The sequence below is a fragment of the Mus musculus genome, chromosome 4 (assembly GCF_000001635.26).
Source record: "Mus musculus strain C57BL/6J chromosome 4, GRCm38.p6 C57BL/6J".
In the NCBI taxonomy this organism is placed as follows: domain Eukaryota; kingdom Metazoa; phylum Chordata; class Mammalia; order Rodentia; family Muridae; genus Mus; species Mus musculus.
This window is the reverse complement of record NC_000070.6, coordinates 155,891,873-155,913,353: the sequence shown is the minus strand read 5'-3', so window position 1 is coordinate 155,913,353 and position 21,481 is coordinate 155,891,873. Positions and strand designations below refer to the sequence as shown.

Genomic DNA, 21,481 nt, shown 5'->3' with positions numbered 1-21,481 from the left:
TGTTACTATAAACATTCTTTTGTCTACGCTGTCCATTATAATAACTAGGATCACTTTGTCTCCAGCGATTCAATGCTGCCACCTGGCCCTTGTTACCTCAGAATCCAACTAAACTCAGTGAATTTAATTCATCTAATTGAGCAGAAGCATCTCCAATGCTAAGATCTGGCACAAGGAAAAGGGAAAGAACAAAACCCTTCAAATGTGCTGGTGCCCCTCTCACCAATTTGCGTCTTATAGAGCTGGTGAAAGGCATATCTTCTGGACCTTCCCATTGTGGACAATTATGCTTTACACAATATATCCACTCTAGCATTGCAATTTCCCTAAGTCTTAAAATCCCTTCATCAACACTAAGCCACGGAATATCAGGCATCTCCAAGTCATTTCCAGTAGGCCATCTTTTGATAAACACCTCAGCCAACCATTCAAACAAACTTTTGATACCTTTTTTTTAACTATGCGAGCTTCCGTATTAAACCTAGAATCTCTACTCAGAGGACCCATGTCAATAAACTCAGCCTGCTCTAGTTTTATGTTCCTTCCACCCTTATCCCACACCCTTAAAATCCATTCCCACACATATTCACCAGGTTTCTGCTTAAATGAATTAGCAAACTCATTAAGCTCCTTAGTAGTGTAGCAAATTTCCTCATGGACTACACTTTCTACCTCCCCTCTAGGAGCCTGTTTTGCTTTGAGTCTGGTTACAGGTCTAGAAGAAACTATTGGTGGGCCTTGAGAAACATCAGTAGTGAAAGTCATTGCTGGTTTATCAGACTCTGCAAAATTAATTTCCTCATGTGGCGAAGGCATTATTTCAAGGGGTGGGGCTGAGGGTACTACTTCCTCAGGTGGGGCAAACCCTTGAGAATCTGAAGATTCAAAATTCTCAGCTTCAACATGGTCTTCCCACACATCCCCCTCCCATGTTATAGGATCCCACTCTTTGCCAATTAGAGCCCTTACTTTAACTGTCGACACACTCTGAGGCTGAGACTTGAATTTTCGCTGTAGTTCAGCCAACCTTACAATGAGGGTTTCAGTTTGATTTTCTGCAACTTGAGCTCTATTGCTACAAGAGAGAAGATTCTCTTCAAGGACACACTTAGCAACTTTTAGATCGTTTACTTGTGTCTGGAGCCTTTCAATTTTATCACACAACTCCTTCCTTTCATTCATCATTTTTTCCACAGATACTAAGAGCAGCCAGCCAGTAAAATCATTTTCCGATTTTTTCCCCATCTTGTAGAAAGCTTTGTGCACTGAATCACCTAATTCATTAAGAAAATCAAGGGCATTAGCTTCTTTAAGTTCGGAATATAGTTTCAACCATGGGTCTTCAAAATTCTCTGAGATCCCAGGAGGGAGAGAATCTGGAGAGGTTTCAATAGTTGAAAGTGCTGGTGGATCAACAAGCCAATTCCAGTATTTTAAAAGATTCATCCTTGTACTTCTGTTACTCTAGAACCACTCCTGGTACCAACTTCTGTATTAGTCAGGGTTCTCTAGAGTCACAGAACTTATGGATAGTCTCTATATAGTAAAGGAATTTATTGATGACTTACAGTCGGCAGCCCAATTCCCAACAATTGTTCAGTCGCAGCTGTGAATGGAAGTCCAAGGATCTAGCAGTTACTCAGTCTCACGCAGCAAGCAGGCGAAGGAGCAAGAGCTAGACTCCCTTCTTCCAATGTCCTTATATTGTCTCCAGCAGAAGGTGTAGCCCAGATTAAAGGTGTGTTCCTTAAACTCCGAGATTCAATCTTCTGGAATCCATAGCCACTATGGCTCAAGATCTCCAAACCAAGATCCAGATAAAGATCTCCAAGCCTCCAGATAAGGGTCACTGGTGAGCCTTCCAATTCTGGATTTTAGTTCATTCCAAATATTGTCAAGTTGACAACCAGGAATAGCCACTACACATTAGAACTAGTTTAAGACAGAGTCCCGGGGGTGGGGAGGTGCTGCTCCTGGATGTCTCAGGGGTGCTGTACGGGCAGCTTGTGCTTCTATTAAAGCAGTGTTGGGGCCACTCAGTCATCATGGCAGTGTCCCCACACTCTGAGTGCAAATTCTTCCCATCTATCGTTCCATGTGATGTAAACCCACATCAGTGAGGGTCTGAGAGTTGTCAGCCTTGGGTATGGGTTCCCCAACACATATATCAGCCTGGAATATATCCCCGGGTGTAGTCTCAGATGAGACCTCGTGATCCTATTTCTCCCAACTCCTGTACCTAATTGGGACTTCTCAGATCTTTGTGTCATTCCTAAAGGAACTCCTGGACACTGCTAGGACCCCCAGGGTTATTAGGTAAAGGGGAACTTTATAGGTCAGTCTGAGCTGGGTTGCAATTGTAAGGCACCTCAGGAGGAAAGACCAAGTAGAACTCCAGGTAAGGAGTGTATATTCGCCTGCCACGAGGGCATGTGGCCCTGGAAATGGCCAGGCTGGAGACCTGATCTCAACTCTGAAATCATGAGTGTATAGGCCCAGCTCCGAATCCAAAGCTCTCTTGCCTTGAGAGAGGGATAGGCTGCTTGTTTTCATTGGACACAAGGGACACTGACGCCACATAGTGCTGGATCACCCTGCTCTGTACCCCAGGGAAACCCACAGGACTCTCCACAGGAACACTAGCCATGCCTACAGGCCAGACCTCATTTGCCAACATCTGGAAGTACTTGATTCTCTTGCCTGGGAAAACATCAATGCTCTCTACAAGTTCCACTTTAGTGAAAGATGGGACACCCCCTTTGCTGAAGTCCCCAGCCATAAACTCCACTTTCGGCTGGACCACGGGATTCATCTGCAGCATCTGAGTCGTCTGGACAGTCAGTACGAAGTGGGCTTCAGACTGATGAGCTCTGGGCCTCAAGGAGGTAAGCATGCTATATGCTGCTGCCCCTAGGAAGGCTTTTCTGGCAGGGACAGACGATGGTCTGTGACTGACCTAACCCTGCCTCCTCTCTGTGTAATAGAGAGGTGGCAACTGTTTCTACTGTGCCTACTCCTCAGGTATGCCACCTGCTCAGGAATTATATTGCTTCTGTTACATGGACATTTTGGCCTCACTGCCTGGGAAGACAGTCACCAAAGTCATGGTGACCTTGTCCTGTCATCATGACAGGATTGCCAGAACGGGCAGTAAATAGGACAATATTGTTGGGCTGCTCCCTTCTGTCTCACTAGCAGAGTTGTTTTACCATGGGGTCCAGCTAGTAAAAGCTAGGAGTTAGCTGCCCAAGGTTGGCTATGAATAACACCCTGCACAACAGATAGGCCATGGCGCCTCAGGACATACATGATGGGGTAGAAGGTGACAAGTACCTAAGCATTGCCTTAGGTTTCAGGCACTTCCAGAAGTTCCACCACAGATCTCTGGTAACTACTATGCCTTTAAGGCGACTGAGCTGCACAATTCTCTGGCATCACGGATGGTTAGTGTTAATCCCTGGTAGGCATGACTCTAAAGGGGTTGGGCAGGAGTCTTCATATCTCTTTCTTGGTTTCCCCAGAGATCAGCCTGGTCCTCGAGGCTCCCTCTTTTGTCCTTGGAGGCTGGAATCAAGGTCATGGTTCGTAGCTACAACAACACGCTGTCCTGGGGCACAGTGGCTCCATACTACCATTGGAGTTCAAGAGGTAAGCAGGGTTATTGGACTTCCTGTCAAACCCAGGCGCTGAGGTAGGGCAGGTCCTCAAGATGGAGTGAACAAAGTTGAAGCACCTTTCCCCCAAGACAAGGTGCGTTGGCTTGGAAGTCCCTGTTGCCCCTGCACCGGTGGTGCTAAGATCATGGATGTGGGACTGCTGTACAATACCGCAAACACCACGCAGGTGAGTGGGTGGCAAGGAGGCTCCCTGAATCACGCGTAGGCAGGACCCTCAGCTTAAGTCCTTGCTGTCTCCTCAGGCATGCCTGGCGTCCTGCTTCCAGCAGCTGATGGTGGAGATCTGCTCCAGCAAGATCGCAGTTCTGCAGCCATGAACAACATCCCGCCTAGGGTAAACCTGTCATCTCCTTTGAGGTTGCTGGGGGTCTCCAAGTCCAGTCACTCCTAATGGGCTCCCTCAACAACTCCTCAGGTCATTGCTGCTACCGACTCTACCAGGATCTGGAACCCCTCCAGCTTCCTAGTATCTCCCACTGCCCCAGACCTTGAAGGCAAGAGGGGACAATGATGTTGGGAGTCTGGTATCAGTTCCTGGGAGAGCACTGCAGATGGCTGATGGTGCTGTCTCGCCCATAATGTCTTTGTATAAAATCTTCGCAGGGACTTCCAGGTGGCCTTCAGCCAAACCTACTGTGAGTTTTACAGGGTATGGTGGGAGTGAGCCAGCCAATGCCCCTTGTGCTCCTCACATCCCATTGTGGTATTGGGGTGGTGAGAGTGTGGCCATGCAAGCCTTCTCCATGCAGGACTGGATCCTAACTGTGTTTAGAGCAAGACCAGTGGAGCTCAAGCTGGAGCAAGAACCAGAGGTGGATCTTATCTCCAGGGACCCATCCTGCCTTCCCTCTGTCCCCATCCAAGAGGCAGTGTGACCAAGGTGAACATTCTCCGTCAGGGGCTTAACTACCATGTGGACGAGGCAACGATAGATACACTCTGTGAGTGGTTGGAGGGATCCAGGGCTAGGGGTGGAAACAAGGCCTGTGGTTAACCACTCTCACCTTTCCTGAGGTGGTTGAATAGAAGAGGCAGTTCCACACAGTCCTGCTCATAGGTGGCGTCTAGTAGGCCCCGATGGACTAACTGCCTGTCGCTCCACAGGAGCACTATGTCATGGGCAGCCTCTGGAAACTAGTTTGGCTCGTCTGTGCTGTGCTGGAGTTGGCTGTCACCGTCCTGGCCCTTTGTTTCCACTGGCTCTGCTGTGAGGAAGGGGTCCTGGCTGGGAGTCAGCCCACATCTCCATCTAGGCCAGCCCAAGACCTCCACCCCAAGGTTCAGTGGGTGACGTCAAAGGTCATCAGAAGATGAGCTTACACAGACGCTCCCAGGGTCCTTGGAGGACCTGTTTCAGAGTAAGAACTGAACTAAACTCCAGGCTCTTGAGATTTTTGTTCATTTTTTGAGATGGTTTCTCTGTGTGGTGCGGGAACCAGACTGGCTCCAACCTTAGATATTCTTATTCCTATGCCTCCCAAGTACTGGGATTAAAGGTGTATACCACCATCCCCAGAGCTAACAACTGAACTAACCCAGTAGTGCCATCCATTCCCTCAGTATAATTTTGGGAGCTGTAGCAGCAGTGGGCTCCCTAGTTGCCCAGAGTGAGCTGGACTAGCAATTTGAGGGCCCAGAAAGCAGTAACATCTGACCCATGCAGAACACGCCAGGGACTCTATTTACCCAGCTGTCCTTCCAGGTGATGGTCCCTAGGGTCGAGGGGAATCCCAAGAAAGGGCTGTGAAGTTTCCCCTCTCTATACTTGAAATTTCTGGATATGAGCATGTATCCATTCATGTTCATGTGTGTGAAGAGGTACTTCTACACAGTGGAGTCTGTCTGATATCACACTTGTCTGTACATGTTGCGCACACACACACACACACAAACACACACACACACACACACACACACACACAAATCAAACAGATCCTGAATTGGTTTTGAGGCAGGAATAAAAAAGTAAAGCCAGGCCAAGACATCTGCTGACCTTGGGCTGCTCTGCGATATAATCAGTCATTTTCGACTGATGTCTCGCACATACAGCGACCTACATCAGGGTAAGCTACAAACCTCAGAGTGTACCTCAGTGACACCTTGGATCAGAGCTCAGCAGACACACTGCCGGCAAGGGACACTGGGCGCAGATCAGGGAACGTGAGCCCAGCTATTCTTGCTGAGTGTGTTCCTCCTGAGCCCTTTCGGCGGTCTAACTCAGAGAAAGGCAGAGAGGAGAACAGAGAACAGGAGCTGAGAGTGTCAGTTGTCAGTTTTTCTCAAAGCGCCAGGCCCCCGGTCGCTTGTCTGGGTTTTATCCTCTTGGGAAGGGACAACGTCGGGACTCTGCTTCAGGCTGCGCCCAGACAAACATTCAGCTGAGTGAGAGCCAAGCGAGGCTTGGTAGGCAATGAGCAGGCAGCGGTGCAAGCGGCAGAGATTTATTAAGTGAGTGTGATCAGAGCAGGAAGGAGTGGGTCCCTGCCAGCCCAAAGGTGGCAGGGTAGGTGGTGGGCAGAGCTCAAGCAGGACGGAGAAGCTGATTCTGCTCTGTAGGGCCACAGCCATCAAGCAAGGGAGTCAGAGGCCCTGACCCAGTGCCGACATTACTGTCCATGGATGCTCCCAGGGCAGTGTTTGCATAGTGACCAGCTGAGTGCCCTTGACCTAGCCAAGGGCCCCATAGTATGCAGAGGGACCCAGCCTCTGTCCTGGGACTCCTCCAGAAAGAAAGAAATTGAAGGCATTGGTGGGCCCCCCACATAAGGGACCACTGGACCTATATCAGAGGCCCAGCCCAAGGAGTGAAGCTCGGGGGCAGGGCAGGGGGGAAATCTATGTGGGCCTCCCCAGCAGCAGGCAGAGCCGGGATCAGGATGGTCCTTGAGCGTCCACAGAAAAAAGACGCAGACAAAGTCAGAATGAGGTTGTTGTAGAAAATCCTCTCAGTAACAAAGAACATTGGGCACAGGGTGGAGAGTACCAGCTGCTTTAGGCATGGGTGCTGGCCCAGGTAAACCAGACAGTGCCTCTGGAGGAGGCAGGGGTGGACTTGAGCCCTCGGGCACAAGGACCCAAGTGGCCAGCCACGTGGCTTTGGGACGCCTGCGTCCAGGCTGGGTGGAAGACCTGGGCCAAAGCTCCACCTCCCAGCACCATCAAAGCGCAACCCAGATGCTGGGGTCACGAGCAAGGTACTCAGGGTGACTCCCTGGGTGGGCTGCCACTCCTGCCAGGGAAGGTGCTGGTGGCCAGCCACCAGCCCTAGGCTGGAGGAAGGACCTAGCTAGCAGGCCAGGGTTTGGGGACAGTAAACATAGGGGCACAAGTTGAAACGGGCCCTGAGGGCAGCGGGGCACAGGGTGACATCATGGACAGCCCAGGCCCCCGAAGGAAGGACCACCTGAAAACAGGTTCCCCCGGGTGAAATGAGGGGCACCAGACGAGATGCAGCACCCACAAGTGTGAGGCTTCAAATGATGTAGTGCTCGGGTTCCTGTCCTCTGGCTGAGCATCAGGGCAGCCGGAAGGAGGGAAAAGCAGGAGTGAGGACTCCAGGAAGACCAGGGTCCTGGGCTGTTGGGATGAGCCCACAGTTGTCACAGGCAGGGCTGTGGCTAGATGAGGGGCTAGGGTCTTCAGGGACATGCAACATTTCTGGGCCGGGTAGGCTGGGGTCAGGGTAGGGCTCCCGCAGCTGCCCGGCCTTTCAGGTCCTAGCTTTCCTCCAGGTGGAGGCCAATGAACTCCTGGATGCACCTGCGGTACTGCAGCTCTGTAGGACTGCTGCCCGGCAGGGGTCCCGGCTGACCAGGGGGCGCCTCAGCTTCTCTCATCTCCTCAGCCATGCGGGCCAGGCGAAGCCTGGGGTTGGGGAATAGTGTAAAGTGATTCTATCCCCGCACAGTCTCTGTCTCTTTTCAAGCGACTGTGCCCCCCAGGACCCTGCCAGACTCACAATGTGACAATGTCAGCATTCGCTGCTTGAACTGCGATGGTCAGTGGGTCCTGTTGCTCCTGGTCCAGGGCATGCTGGTCAGCCCCCCGCTTCAGGAACAGACAGACCTGGCTGGGGTGGGGTGGGGTGGGGTAGAGGAGCTTATTGGAATGGGTTGGAGGTGAGGGACAGTAACACAAGAGAGACCCAAAGAACTCACCCGGTACGGCCCAAGAGTGTAGCATGGTGCAAGGGGGCCCGGCCAAGGCTGTCTCTTTGGTTCACATCAGCTCCGTTTTGCAGAAGGAACTCACAGACAATCAAGGAACCCTGGACAGCCAGGGAAATTAGACTGAACTAAGAAAGGACACTGGTAGGGCCTATGAACCCTGACCTCCTGCCATGAGCACCCCCAAACAGGAACAATCCTGATCCCTATCTAGAACAATAAAACGCACACGTAGGTATGCAGTCTTGTTTTTCATATAAGCCCTGCCTGTGCTCACCCCTAGTACAGCCTGCACCAATGGGGTCTTGCCCTCATCTGCTGCATCGGCCCAGTTGACTTCAGCTCCATGGGCCAGCGCTGCAGCCAGTGCTGGGAGGTCACGGGTACGAGCTGCCTGATGTGCCAGCAGCCCAGGATGCAGCTCACGCACATCTGCCAAGCTCCAGGCCTCTGCTTCTCCATCGACCTCACTGCTGGACTCCTCGGACTCGGCACCCTCTGTGGGAGGGTGAAGGACAAGGAGCTGAAACCCTCAAGGGTGTAGGCATGGTGGGCTATCTGGAGGCAGAGAGGCACACACCCACCTTCCTCGGTGACACTGTCCACCACTGAGCCTGTGCCGAAGGCAAGAACATCTGAACTGCCATCAGAGCTGCCTCCTAGACCACTGTCACTGCTTAGACCTGTAGGACCACAAGAAAGGGAACCCTTAGCGTTGGGGTGGTGGTGTCCCAGAACAGTGGAGAAAAAGCTGAAGCCCCACCCACCCTTTACTGGAGTCTCCCCTTCAGGGACAGGACTAGCCCTTACTACAAATACCTGCCCAGGCTGAAAGGAAAGTAGAGAAAACTAAGCAATAACTCAGAGGGTCAGGAGAAGCCCGCCCTGCCCAGCGTAACCCAGAATGTGGCCTCCCAGCCCTCTGGGTTTTAAAGCCAGGTCTTCACTCAGGCAGCAGGAGAAGCTGTAGGGCCTGACTTAGGGTTGGTACTACAGCGCCCTCTGCTGCCAATCCCATTAGTGCAGGCACATGCAATTGCTCCTTACACACACACACACACACACACACACACACACACGTCACACTTTTTTTTTTCCTGTCAGATTCACTATTTAGCACAGGACGGCCTTGAATCCATTACAATCCCCCTGTCTCAGCCTCTGAGTGTTGAGTTATAGGTGTAAACGCATCATGCCTGGCTTCCACAACTTATTGACAACTGTGTGCTCAACCCCAAATTGGTGATCAAGGTAACTTTACCCCAGTGATTCTCAACATTCCTAATGCTGAGGCCCTTTACTACAGTCCCCGTGCTGTGGTGACTGACCTCTCCTACCTATAAAAGTATTTCATTGCTATTTTATAACTGTAATTTTGCCAGTTATGAATGATGACGTAAATGTCTGATACTCAAGATATCTGATGTGCAACCCCAAAGGAGTAGAGACCCAAAAGGTGAGAACTTCTGCTTTTCCCCTTTGTCTTGACCCTCTGTGGCATCGCCACCCTGTCCTGTCTCATCAAGTTCTTGAATGTCCTCTACAGTTGTACAGAGGAGCCCGGCCATTTCTCTCCTGTTACTTTGGCTGAGGGTGGGATATGGCTCTCGGGGGACACAAAGCATGGGAAGGGACTCGCTCCCAGCACTCACTGCGTGGACCAGCCCCAGCAGCCCCTGCATCAAAGTAAGAGAAGAGGGAGTCCAGCTCATCAGGGCAGAAGAGGGAGTCTCGGCGGAACTTGCGCTCCATAGTAGCAGCTGCAAGGGATAGGGCACGTGTTCAGATGGAAAAACCGAGGCTTAGGATTGGGGAGACACCTCAAGTTGTGCTGAGACAGGAGAGCTCCAAGGTGCCCCTGTGAAGCCCTGCTTCCAGCCTACCCAGCCCCACCGTAGCATTGAGGGTTGGTGGCTCTTTCCAGCACTGCACTGAGCCTATCCCCAGACCTGCCCAGGTACATGAGCTCAGGTGCAGCTTCTGGCAGCCCCTCCCACCTGAGGACAAAGCAGCAACGGAGGGCAGGACGGGCTCAAGCCGGACCTTGCGGCGGGTAGTGGGGGCGTGGGGGGAGCTGTGAGGGCGCTGGCACTTCTGTGCCCTCCAGCGTCTTGGGGGTTCCCGGGCTGGTGCAGAAGTCAACTTCCGTAGAAACTTCTTTTCAACGTATTTGTCCTTGATCCATGCCTCTTTGTCCTGCCTGGACCAGAGGTGAACATGAGACTGCATCCACAGGCTTGGGACTCCCGAAGCCAAGCTGGCTGTCCTCAACCTCACCTGGAACTGCTGGCTGTGGGTTTCCTAACGCCTGGGCCCTCACACTGGGCTTCATAGATCTGGTTCACGGTGCTGTTTCCAAGCTCACACATCAGCTGCGGGGCACAGTGTATGTGGATGTTAGTCCAAGTTCAAAGACCTAAGTCCCACCCTTCACTCCTTGGGGCTCCAGCGGGCTTCATCCTCAAAGAGCCTCTCACACACCTTTAGCAGCTCTGGCTCCCAGGAGTCCAGTGTCAGAGATCGTACCTTAGAGCAGTGGACGCCCAAGCTCCTAGACAAAAGGAGGAGAGAAATGGACCAAAGTGTGGCTCTACCCAGAACCTCAGCCAGCCCTGTCCAGTCAGAGTCAAGAAGGACTGACTACCTGTGGATGCCTGAGCACTCAATACAGAGCAGCACACCCAAGTTGATGCTGGCCCAGCGGGGATCTGGCTGGCCACAGTCGCCACACTGGCTGTTGCCAGCCACACTCTGCACACGCTGCAGCACGCTCTCGCCCTTGACTCCACGCTCCCGAGAGTCCGTGGTGGAATCAATGCTACTTGTTGATGGCGACGCTGTACGGTCCAGCCTCTGGTGGATGGTGTGAAGAGCCACTCAGCCCTTCAGGAGCTTGTCTCAACTCCCCAGAAGACCCCCAGTTAGAAGGGTCAGCACAGGCTAGGGCCCCTCAAACACAAATCTGCATGCATGTATACACATGCAGACACTGCACATACACACATGCACAAACTGCCTGCACAAGCATGAATGTAGCCTACAAGAGCTGTCTCTGAGGTACATATACACATGTGGAAGCAGAGAAGCAGTGCACCTCACTGTAGCAGCTATCTGGACTTTCCCGGTAGGCAGAGGCGATGCTAGCCTGCACAGCTTGAACCCAAGCCTGTCGCAGCTTCTCCGAGTCAGCCTGCAGCATACAGCTCCTGTAGGGAGGAGCTGGTCAGCTTGGGTAAGCAAGGCTTTCCCCAACCCTTCCCGGGGCTGGGCCTCCTCACTTGGTAGGTGACACGACTTCAAAGCAGAACCTCCGTTCAATGTCCTCACATGGTTTCACAGAGCATAGGCGAAGGTCATCTACCACCACAGTGAGTGCATCCTGTGGGCAGTACAAGCTTGTCACTCTCATGCCCATTTTTTCCTTTATCTTAGACTCAAGCAATGTGTCTCACACTCCCTGCCCCTCTGACCTTTTGGACTCAGTGCCTGTTTGTATCCTCAGCCCTGTGCCAATCTCTACTAAGCAGCCTGGCCCATAGTCTAGATGGGGTCTGCCCAAAAGTGACCCTGTCCCCCAGAATACCTTGAGTTTCTTCTGGTAGACCAGCTGGCTGTTTTGAATGGAGAACCACCGTCTGAGTGAGGAAGATGGGAGACGGGAGGTCAGGCAGAGCTGGCTCCACATGCAATCTGCCCTCAGCCCTGTCTGAGGAAGGCCCTTACCGGTTCCATGTCTTGAAGGCATTGCTGGCTCTCTTGAAGAGATAGCCCTCCATTACCACACCACTTGGTGCATCCACATCAAACTCCACTTTGGGTTCATCATAGGAAAAGTCCTGAGGAAGACAGAGCTGGCCCTTGGGGGGGTGCCCATCCTTGAGGACCCCATCTCCTCCCAAGCCCACCCCAAACAAAGCTAAAGTGAGGAACATGCTCAGGGAAGCTCTGCCCACCACAACAATTTCCTGACCAAGCAAGGCCCTTTGTCCAAAGACACTATGGGAGGGTCCCTTGTGTTCACAGCTGGTCCTGAGTAGTCCATCCCCCACTACTAAGCTTGTAGGAACAAGCAGGCTATGATCAGGAAGGAAGCTGCACTCCCTGCCCCCCGCCTGCCATTCTAAGTGTTTCATGCATTTTGCCAGCTGGACCTTCTCCAGCTGCCTGACAGAGCTCCATTCAGAAGCCAGAGAGCCTTGGGTGTCCTGTGTGTCCTGTTGTCTGGCAGGCCAGGCCAGTAGAAGGAAGACCTTATCACACCTGCTCTCAACCCGAGCAGGGGAAGGAAGACACGGCTGGCACCATTTCTGTAGGGGGACTGGCTAGATTTATCTTGCTGGTGCCAGCAAGGAGCTGGACTACAGGTTCCTCCCAAAATGCAGCAGGAACACTGAGGTGGGGAGGTGTCCTCGGTGCTGAAACACCCCAGAAACGTGTATGTGGGGGGGAGGGTTGAATAGCCCCATGTGTATAACCCAGAGTTCAGTTCTCTTACCTGCAGGAGTGTCTGAAACCCAAGCAAGCGGGAGGGAAGAGAGAAACAGAGAATCAGTGAATGATGACCCTACTCCCAAACACTGTTAGGTTCTTTTATCCCACTGCAGCCCATCTCTGCTCTGTGGGGAGGGTAGTTGGGACCAATGTCCAGCAGTTGAGCAAAGGCCCCAGAAAAAGCCAACAACTAGCCTCAACCTGTGGGTCATGACCTCTTTGGGAGTCACATATCAGATATCTTGTAATATCAGATATCTATATTATAATTTACATTACATTTAAATTACAATCCATAACAAAATTACAGTAGCAATGAACTAATGTTATGGCTGGGGGTCACCACAACATGAGGAACTGTATTAAAGGGTCACAGCATTAGGAAGGCTAAGAACCACTACTCTAAGAAGTGAGGTTCCAGGTCCCAGCTCCAGCCCCTCCATCTATCAGGTTCACTATATCGATGCTCTTAAAGACAGGGCCCCTCCCTCTGCTGCAGTAGAGCAGATTCAGCTGGCAGTTGCTGCAAGGCCTAATAGGTAGCAAGTGGCGTGGCTTGGGAATAAGGGTAGAGTTTGTGGGCATGTCTCCTGCTGCCCCAGATCAGAGGTGTGAAGTAATGGCCTTTAATGACATTCTCCCATAGTTAGGGCCTCACCCGTTGCTGGATGGCAGCATGCTTGCGCTCCATCTCTCGCTTTTCCACTGCAGAGTCGATCACAAGCTGGTCCAACTGTGGGGAGAGCATCACAGGGGGGCAGTAGACCCCTTCCTAAGACCTCAACCAGGAGCCCCCACCGAAGGCTCAGTCACTGAGCCACTCCTGTAGACTCACCTCAGCTGCCAGCTTCTTCATGTAGGGGTCCAGCTGATGTAGGAGGCTATACCCCTGCTGGAAGAAGCTGTACTGGGCATGCATGAAGGACAGCATCTGCGAGTGAGAGTAGAGCCCAAGTAAGACCGAGCTCCCGCTGCTCAAACAATGCCCACGGGTGTCCCCCAACGCAAGCACTCACAGAATCTAAGATTTCAAACTTCTTCTTGGCCTGGAGGACATTGATCTGCCAGAGGAAGAGCAAACATAGCAGGTGTCAGGGACTAGAAGCCCATGGCCTGTACATTTCCAGAACCCACCTGGACCGCTTATAGTTCCAAAATCCCAGGTAGTTTTTAGGTCTTTGCATGGTATCACAGGAAAAGTCCTAAGGAAGATGGAGCTGGGATGGCTGATTCACAGCCTTTCCTCTTGTCTGAATATGAGACATGGTCTGGATGAAACCAAGAATTCTAGCCCATACCCCTAGGGGCCTCTTGTATACATCAAAGCCTCTGCCCCCACTGACTACCCTACCTCCAGGCTTTGCTGGGTGTCACCCCTACCCATTGGACAAGTCACATCTCTGCTGCCCCGCAGCTGACCTGCAGCACATAGTCCAGCGCCAAGTGGCGGAAGCACTTCCGGGTGACAGTGAGGGCACCTGTGGCCTCCTCTACTTCATGGGGCCGGTGCCTTGGGGCTTGGGCATTCCTCACCAAGGACAACTCCATGTCCTCCCGCACTTTGTCAAACTGCTTCTTTGTCTCTTTGAACTTCCGCACATCCCTGGGTGCCAGCCAATATAGATGCCAAGAATCAGAGGTCAGAAAAGGAGTGCATGGTATGTTTTAGATATTCTGGGCCCTCTCTCTCTTACCACATCCCCTCCGTGGCTCCTGAGCACGGTCGTTTTCCTTCTCCCCTTCTGGACTCTACCAAACAAACATGTTCTTCCCTCTTCCCTGCTCTAGGACCCCCAGCCCCCTCCCCAGCCGGTCTACTCTAGACTCCAGTTCATGTGCCAAACGTCAGCCAGCCTGCATCTCCTCTAGGGTATGGGGATAAACTACAACTTTACCCGGGCCTGTCCATCCCATCTCCCTGTCTTTGCCCCTGTTGGTTGAACCTCCTGTCAGAGGGCAAAGGCCCCTGACAGCTTGAATCCTTGGCCAAGGACCTGCTGCCCTTCTTATCCTGAAGATGGAATATGGAATTCAACTTTCACCATGGCACTTGGCTACGGGGCCGGGGGCTTCCGGTTCTGGTCACTTACTCTTTGACAAAGTTGTGGAGCTGCTGCCGCACCGATCTCTGGGCCTGGTCAAACAGGATCTGGGATAGAGGCAGAGTGAAGGTTACTGGGGTCACTACCAACAGGACCCCGAAGACAAAGTCCCATCACCTACCAGGTGAGAATCGGGATCCCTGCCCATCTCTTCCTGGGCCCCAGCTCTCTACAGAGAAGACTAGGTAGAGCTTGCCATGTGCCACTTGCTCATCTTCCCATCTGGCTCTTAACCAGTCTGGAGACCAATGTGATGGCGGGCAGGCTTCTAAACTCTACCTTCAATATCTGCATGGGTGGCACATACAGGCTGCCTCAAGGCTGATTACCAGCAACAAGAAGAACTCAGAGCAGAGAGTTCCCATAGGGCCTAGCTTGGGGATGGTAGTAGCTGACTGGAACCACTGATGAACTAACATGGTTTCCTATCACCCTCCACACATACTCCTGACCCACAATGACATATGGAGGAAGGCTGAGCCAGGTCAGGGGTAGAAAGACAGACTGGTAGCTGCCAGGATGAACCATCCCAAGCTGTTTAATTTCTGAGATTCCCCTGGTCTGGCCAAATGAAGACTCCTTGTTTAGTCTGGGACGCTAGTTCCCAGGCCATGGTCTACCCTACTGCCTGAGACTTGGCATGTTGTGTGTGCCTGAGACTTGGCATGTTGTATGTGCTGAGACTTGGCATGTTGTGTGTGCCTGAGACTTGGCATGTTGTGTGTGCTGAGACTTGGCATGTTGTGTGTGCTGAGACTTGGCATGTTATGTGTGCTGAGACTTGGCATGTTATGTGTGCTGAGACTTGGCATGTTGTATGTGCTGAGACTTGGCATGTTGTATGTGCTGAGACTTGGCATGTTGTGTGTGCTGAGACTTGGCATGTTGTATGTGCTGAGACTTGGCATGTTGTGTGTGCTGAGACTTGGCATGTTGTATGTGCTGAGACTTGGCATGTTGTATGTGCTGAGACTTGGCATGTTGTGTGTGCTGAGACTTGGCATGTTGTATGTGCTGAGACTTGGCATGTTGTGTGTGCTGAGACTTGGCATGTTGTATGTGCTGAGACTTGGCATGTTGTGTGTGCTGAGACTTGGCATGTTGTGTGTGCTGAGACTTGGCATGTTGTGTGTGCTGAGACTTGGCATGTTGTATGTGCTGAGACTTGGCATGTTGTGTGTGCTGAGACTTGGCATGTTATGTGTGCTGAGACTTGGCATGTTGTGTGTGCTGAGACTTGGCATGTTGTGTGTGCTGAGACTTGGCATGTTGTATGTGCTGAGACTTGGCATGTTGTATGTGCTGAGACTTGGCATGTTATGTGTGCTGAGACTTGGCATGTTGTGTGTGCTGAGACTTGGCATGTTGTATGTGCTGAGACTTGGCATGTTGTATGTGCTGAGACTTGGCATGTTGTGTGTGCTGAGACTTGGCATGTTGTATGTGCTGAGACTTGGCATGTTGTATGTGCTGAGACTTGGCATGTTGTATGTGCTGAGACTTGGCATGTTGTATGTGCTGAGACTTGGCATGTTGTGTGTGCTGAGACTTGGCATGTTGTGTGTGTCTACTCACATCAACACTGGGGCCTTATGAAGTTATCACACCCTGCCTGGATAGCAGTGACGCTGACGTCCAGAAATAAGTTGTCCTAGGATGGAAAGCTCTGCCCAACAAGGCTTCTTCACCCTGAGACACTGCTGACTTCAGGTCAAAGCTGTGCACTGCCCCTTCTGCCTTAGGACATAGTCTGGTCACAGCTGGGGACATGGTAGCCCCCTGCAAAACATCCCTCACACTGATTCATAGACTTGGGGTTGCTCCCATGACTCTAGGTTAAAGAGCAGAACACAGCTTTTCTCACTCATGGCCACGCTACCTAAGAACCAGTCAGCTTTACTCTTGTCTAGGCAGAGCCCTTGAGATACATGGCATATTTTCAGATAGAAGTGGAAACCCCACGTGCCCCATGGGGCTCACCGTGTGATAGTTGACCATCTCCTGTAGGCTGTCTCCAAACCTCTGCAGACATTCCTTAAGAAAAGTAAGGGGGAGATCACACTGGGGTGACCACGTAGGTAGTGTCTCCTTCAAGTCCCCAAAGACTCCTCTCTGCCCACAGGTTGGGGTTAGATGTATTGAAGAAGAGCGCAGACCACCCAATGCTCATGATCTAGACACCCCTTAGGGGGCTTTCTCCCTTCCCCCACCACACCATACTGGTGCCTCACCGAGATGACGGTGTCGCCCTGGCACTGCTGAGACAGGTCTCGGACACCGCTCACAAAGAGCCTGTTGGTGGTGACGTAGGCTTTGCCGGCTTCAATCATACCACTGCACAGTTTGACCAGCTACAAGTGGGACAGAGTGGGCAAAATGAGGGCCTGACTTTCTCCAAGCTGGTAACGCAGATCCGCCACAAGGCCAGGCCAGAGAGGATACACTTTCAGTCGGGGGCAGCCAGAATTTAACTCAGGCCCATTAACATCCAGACATAGCTGCCCCTTTTCAGTTCAGGGCTAGGGACAGACTCTATCACCTAAATGGTATTCAGAGGATCATCTAGAAGGAGAGATTGGTGTTCCCCTCCCCGTCACACTAGGCACAGCAAACACAGCAGCTATTTCCCAACCAATAGGCATCTCAGACACAGGCAGCTATACCTGGAGTCATCCCATAGTCCCAGGCTGGGCTTGGAGTGCGCACAGTAGTGTTGGGCACTCTATGTACCACCAGCTCTGTCTCTTACCTTGTCCAGTTTAGCCTCGATCTCAACCACATCTGTTTCTACCTCATCAATAGTTGCCCTGCAACAAGAATTGGGTGGTTAGATCACTTGGAGTTTCATTTCCTGTTGCATCCCCCCAGGGGTTTTGTTGCCAGAATGGGGCTCCAGGAAACTGGGGCTGAGAGCGATAAACACCCTCCCTGCCCGATGGACATAACTGGGACCCAGGTCCAGCACTTTGGAGCTACCCAGAGCAGGCTGAAGCCACCCAGTCTTGCCACATGGGCTATCCCATGATATCACATACATACACACTACAGTATAGCTATGCCCCATGAGCCAAGGGTTAACATGTCCTTATTTCCTAAGCACAATAATGCTGAAGTCTCATGATGTGGTGTTGGTGCCCATGATAGTCTTCTCTGGGGCTCAGAGTTGAGCTTTGACTCCATCTGGACAGGTCCCTTCTCACTGAAAAGAGCCTGGTCCCTTACTTCTTTGCTTCAACTACAGGCCAATTTGGCCTGCAGCTAGATGACCCTAAAACAGTTGGTTATGAACCATCAGCTAAGGGACCTCAAACTCCACCTCCCTCAACCTCAAGGCTCCATACAGCTCAGCTCAGTCAGAAGAAGAGATGGATCATCGGGTCTCCTTGGAGCTCATTCTCACCAATCCAGGCTGATAAAGAAGATGCCCTGGGGAGGGAGGAGTTAATGATGACATCACCAAGAGAAGCCTGGGAGAATCCCGGAAGCCAAAGGCAGATGGATCGGGCACGTGACTGCACCCCCCAACTCCAAGTTGGGAACAGGAAATCAGGAAATCAGGGCAGACTCCCAGCAGCCCCCCACCTCATTCAACCAGCTCAGCTGGTGAGCTAGGCCCATCTGGCCTACAAGGGAAGGGGTACCTTGGGAACAAAATAGGCCGAAGGTTTAGACAGACCTCTAGGAACAAGACTTACACGGGCTGGAGGTTGGGTGTCAGAGGGGAATTAGTTCTAGCAGCTCCTTAGCCCTTTCTGCCCTACTCTTTAGAAAGGAAAGGAGAAAGACCTGTTGTGGAGTTTCTCCTGGGTAAGGGGCATGAGAAGCATAGGGGCTGAAACACGGTTTCATTTAGAACCTGGGCTGAAATGGCCAGGCTGCCCTAGCCACGGACCCTCGAAGATCCCGGCCATCAGCCTCATCCCTTCGTAAGGGCTTAGGCACCGTGATTCCTAAAGCTCAGAGGGACAGGGACAGAGCTGCAGCATCCGAGTGAACCATTGGCAGCCATGCCTTTGATGGATGCTGCACAGCCTGTCCGGCTTGGTGGGGGGGGGAAAAAAAAGTCCTTTATCTAAGCCTAACACAGGCTACCACAGGAGGCTCTGTTCCAGGATTCTGGCCACTACGCGAGCCAGAAGTTCCAGAACACAGATGTAACTATCTGCCTAGGAGAGACCAATTCAGTGCTCCCCAAGCAGGCCTGACAGCCCAGACAGCTGCATGGAGAGCTGCAGCTGGCCAGGGAGCCAGAAACTGGGAGGGGCTGCAGCAGGAGCTGGCATTTGTATTCACGGGGACAGGGGAACATAGTGGGCAGTTAGTACAAGCTCAAGGGGGCCAGCATTCTGTCCCGGGAGTCTCTCAGCACTCCCTTCCTCAGCCAAGGACCTGAGGCATCCCCTCCTGCCCCATGCCTATTTTTTGCCAGCCAGGGACTTCCTCAGCAGCTTGGAGGTTGGGGAGGAGCCCCCTCACCAAAGCCATGACTCAGCGCTTGAAGCCCCACCCAGGGAAGGGCTTGCAGCCAAGGCTGGGCCGGCTTCTCTTCCGGGGCTCCCCTGCACCCCCACCCACAGCTTCAGGGACTATGAGACATTCCTAAGGCTGTCACAAGCCCTTATTCTAGGCCAAGAGTCCCAAAGCAAAACTACCAACGTTTCTAGGTTTGGGTCTAGGCTCCACCTCACTTCCACATCCTTCAGACAGCCCCACCCTGCCTCACCTAAAGGTTCTTGGCCACAAAGATCAAGTTATAACTTCAGTAAAACCTTAGAGTAGACAAGGTACTCTTCGAACTCATCCAGTCACAGCCCACCCCACACCACCAAGCCAGGTTCCATCACCCCAAGACCAATGTCCGGAGAGTCATCCCCAGCATTCCCCTCCTCCATCAAAAGAAATGATGTTAAGCCTAGGTACCTGCCACACCTACTGCAGCCCCACAAGTCCAACTGGCTGGCTGTGGCAAAGAAGGCCTAGAGGTGAGTGGATTTCTGCTTAGGCCCAAAACCCTGTACAAGGCAGGGTAGAGCCAGGGCTTTGCAGAAAGGGGTAAGGGCAAAAATGAGAGCGCTTCAACTGGGGCCCAGTTCCATGCACTGAGACCTTGGCTAAGACTCCTACCAAATGGATGCAGAACTGTGGGGTATCAGAGGCTCTCAGACCACTCCTCTCAATAGAAAACAGGAAAGCATAGTTGACTGCCTTAAGCCCCCTGCCTATAGTCAGTGGACACTCTTGGCAAACTCTAACGCTCCAAGGTGTTTCTGGCTGACTCTCTTGCAAGGTGGTTTTGCAAAGAGCTGGACTGCTGAGGTAGGCCCTCAGAAACCCAGCACTCATGTACATATGTGGTCAAGCTCACACGAGCAAAGGCATGATACATGCTTATACATAAACATGCATACATGTATTAGCACAGGGCATGCAGACATGTGTTCCAGGGATACAGTGCACACTAAAACACACACCTGCATACGTTAACATGTGTCTAGTAGCATGGCAAACACGGTTCACGAATCCACAGAGATGTAGCACATGTACACACGTGTCCATCCACACTAGGCTATGTGCATGCATCAAGCACACCAACTCCGTATCACAGCTCACCCACACATTCATGTGCACCAAGGAGAGCAGAGTGGCAGAACATGCTCCCCCCCCCCCCGTGTGTGTGTGTGTGTGTGTGTGTGTGTGTGTGTGTGCACATACAGAGGTGGGACACCTCACGAAGGTCCGAAATTTCAAATGACACACAGGAGGTACTCCATTACTGTCTGCCAAATGCCACTCAATGAAACAGATGTATATCTGTGTGGCCATGTGGTTCACACAGATGTGCACGACTGTATTCCAGGAACAATAAAAGAAACAAACCCATAGGTGAATAAGGCCCATACCCTTCCACCTAAACACGACTTCCTCATCCTTACAGCCTCTACCCCTTCAGGCTCCTGGGTCACTCATACATCCGTTAACTCTCACCAAGGTGTCTATCTCAGGCCCTGATGGCTCCGGCTGGTTGCACCCATACACTGCTCTGGACATACGGATCAAGATAGAGACCAAGCAGGGTGCCAGACAATCCTAGCCAGAATTGGACTACAGGGCCAAGGAGGAGCCCAGTACTTGTGGCACACCAGAGCATACACACAAAGAAGGGTGGACAGTTCTAGAGATGGCACTGGACGCAAATGCCCAGTGACACACAGCTGCCCAAGGCGGTCTGCACACTCACCCCCGCGCGCGAGGTGATCAGCACAGGGGCGTCTTTTGTTCCGGTCCCCCGAGGCCGGAGGCGGAGCTGCGCAGCTAGGGGACCGCGACTCCGGCTCCCGCCGGTTTGTCCGTGCCAGGTCTTCTGCTCCGTCCAGGTGGACTCGGAGCGGTCACCACGCTGGACACCCCTTGCCCGCCTCCGGCACAAAGGCGGCTCCCCATCCCCGCCCGCGCCCTACCCCGGGCCCGCAGCACACCTGAAGCGCGGCGAGTCCTTGATGCATTCCTCGAACTCTACCGTCATGGCTGCGGCGAGCGGTGCTCACTGTGCGGAGGACCAAGGCGCGTCGAGCGGCATCCCCGGCCCGTGGACCGTCTGTGGCGCCCGCGCCGAGCTGCGCTCCGCGCCCGCCCGCCCGCCTGCCCGCCTCGGTCTGAGCCCGGCGCGCCGCGGCCCCGCCCCGCCTGTCACCGCTGGGGAGCGTCGCCAAAGTCAGCCTCTGCCTGCGCCACCCGCTGTCACCTCCGGGGAGCGTCGCTAAAAGCGCCGCTGCATCCCCTCGCCTGTCGCTGCGCTCTGTCCTCGGTCACCACGGTCTGGGAGCTGGGCCGGCCTCGGCGGTTGGGCTTCGGAGTGGTTTGGCTCGGTCGCGGGACAGGGAAGGGCACGGCTCGCCCACTTCAGGCATCACGGCGGTGGTGAACTCGGCTGGAATGCTGCCGACGGACACACTCCGCGACGGCGGCGGGGAGATCGGGAGTGAACGAATTAAGGTCGCTTGTGCGGAAGCGACCCATCATCGCGCCCCTGTGAGGCCGAGGACAG

The 21,481-nt window shown here is 52.8% G+C and overlaps 1 protein-coding gene and 1 pseudogene across 3 annotated transcripts; one reads left to right on the top strand and one right to left on the bottom strand.

Annotated features, from left to right (window-relative positions):
- Positions 2,654-4,289, top strand: Gm20552 (predicted gene, 20552; annotated as a pseudogene).
- Positions 6,103-21,479, bottom strand: Acap3 (ArfGAP with coiled-coil, ankyrin repeat and PH domains 3). 3 transcript variants are annotated; one of them, XM_006538541.4, is made up of 25 exons: positions 20,913-21,163; positions 17,778-17,862; positions 17,186-17,243; positions 16,668-16,787; positions 16,417-16,470; positions 14,425-14,483; positions 13,754-13,937; positions 13,351-13,395; positions 13,170-13,265; positions 12,993-13,067; positions 12,339-12,350; positions 11,567-11,679; positions 11,427-11,478; positions 11,122-11,222; positions 10,938-11,049; positions 10,488-10,696; positions 10,325-10,394; positions 10,121-10,215; positions 9,841-10,043; positions 9,496-9,603; positions 8,428-8,526; positions 8,121-8,341; positions 7,835-7,944; positions 7,636-7,746; positions 6,103-7,541 (listed from the first exon to the last, which is right to left on the bottom strand). In XM_006538541.4, exons 4-25 carry the CDS (start codon positions 16,764-16,766, stop codon positions 7,394-7,396), a joined length of 2,376 nt encoding a protein of 791 aa, XP_006538604.1. In that variant the 5' UTR covers positions 16,767-16,787; positions 17,186-17,243; positions 17,778-17,862; positions 20,913-21,163; the 3' UTR covers positions 6,103-7,393. The 3 variants fall into 3 exon arrangements, with proteins under 3 accessions (XP_006538604.1, NP_997106.1, XP_006538605.1); NM_207223.1 differs by lacking the exon at positions 17,778-17,862 and having other exon boundaries at positions 20,913-21,479; XM_006538542.2 differs by lacking the exon at positions 17,778-17,862 and having other exon boundaries at positions 20,675-21,163.
- Between the last annotated feature and the right edge of the window lie 2 nt (positions 21,480-21,481).

Coding starts and splice junctions, on each gene's coding strand:
- Acap3 (NM_207223.1), bottom strand. CDS start 20,959: ATGACGGTAGAGTTCGAGGAATGCATCAAGGACTCGCCGCGCTTCAG. Junction 13,396..13,753: donor CGCTGGACTATGTGCTGCAG/GTCAGCTGCGGG, acceptor TTCCTCTGGCAG/ATCAATGTCCTCCAGGCCAA. Junction 11,479..11,566: donor GCCTTCAAGACATGGAACCG/GTAAGGGCCTTC, acceptor TTCCTCACTCAG/ACGGTGGTTCTCCATTCAAA.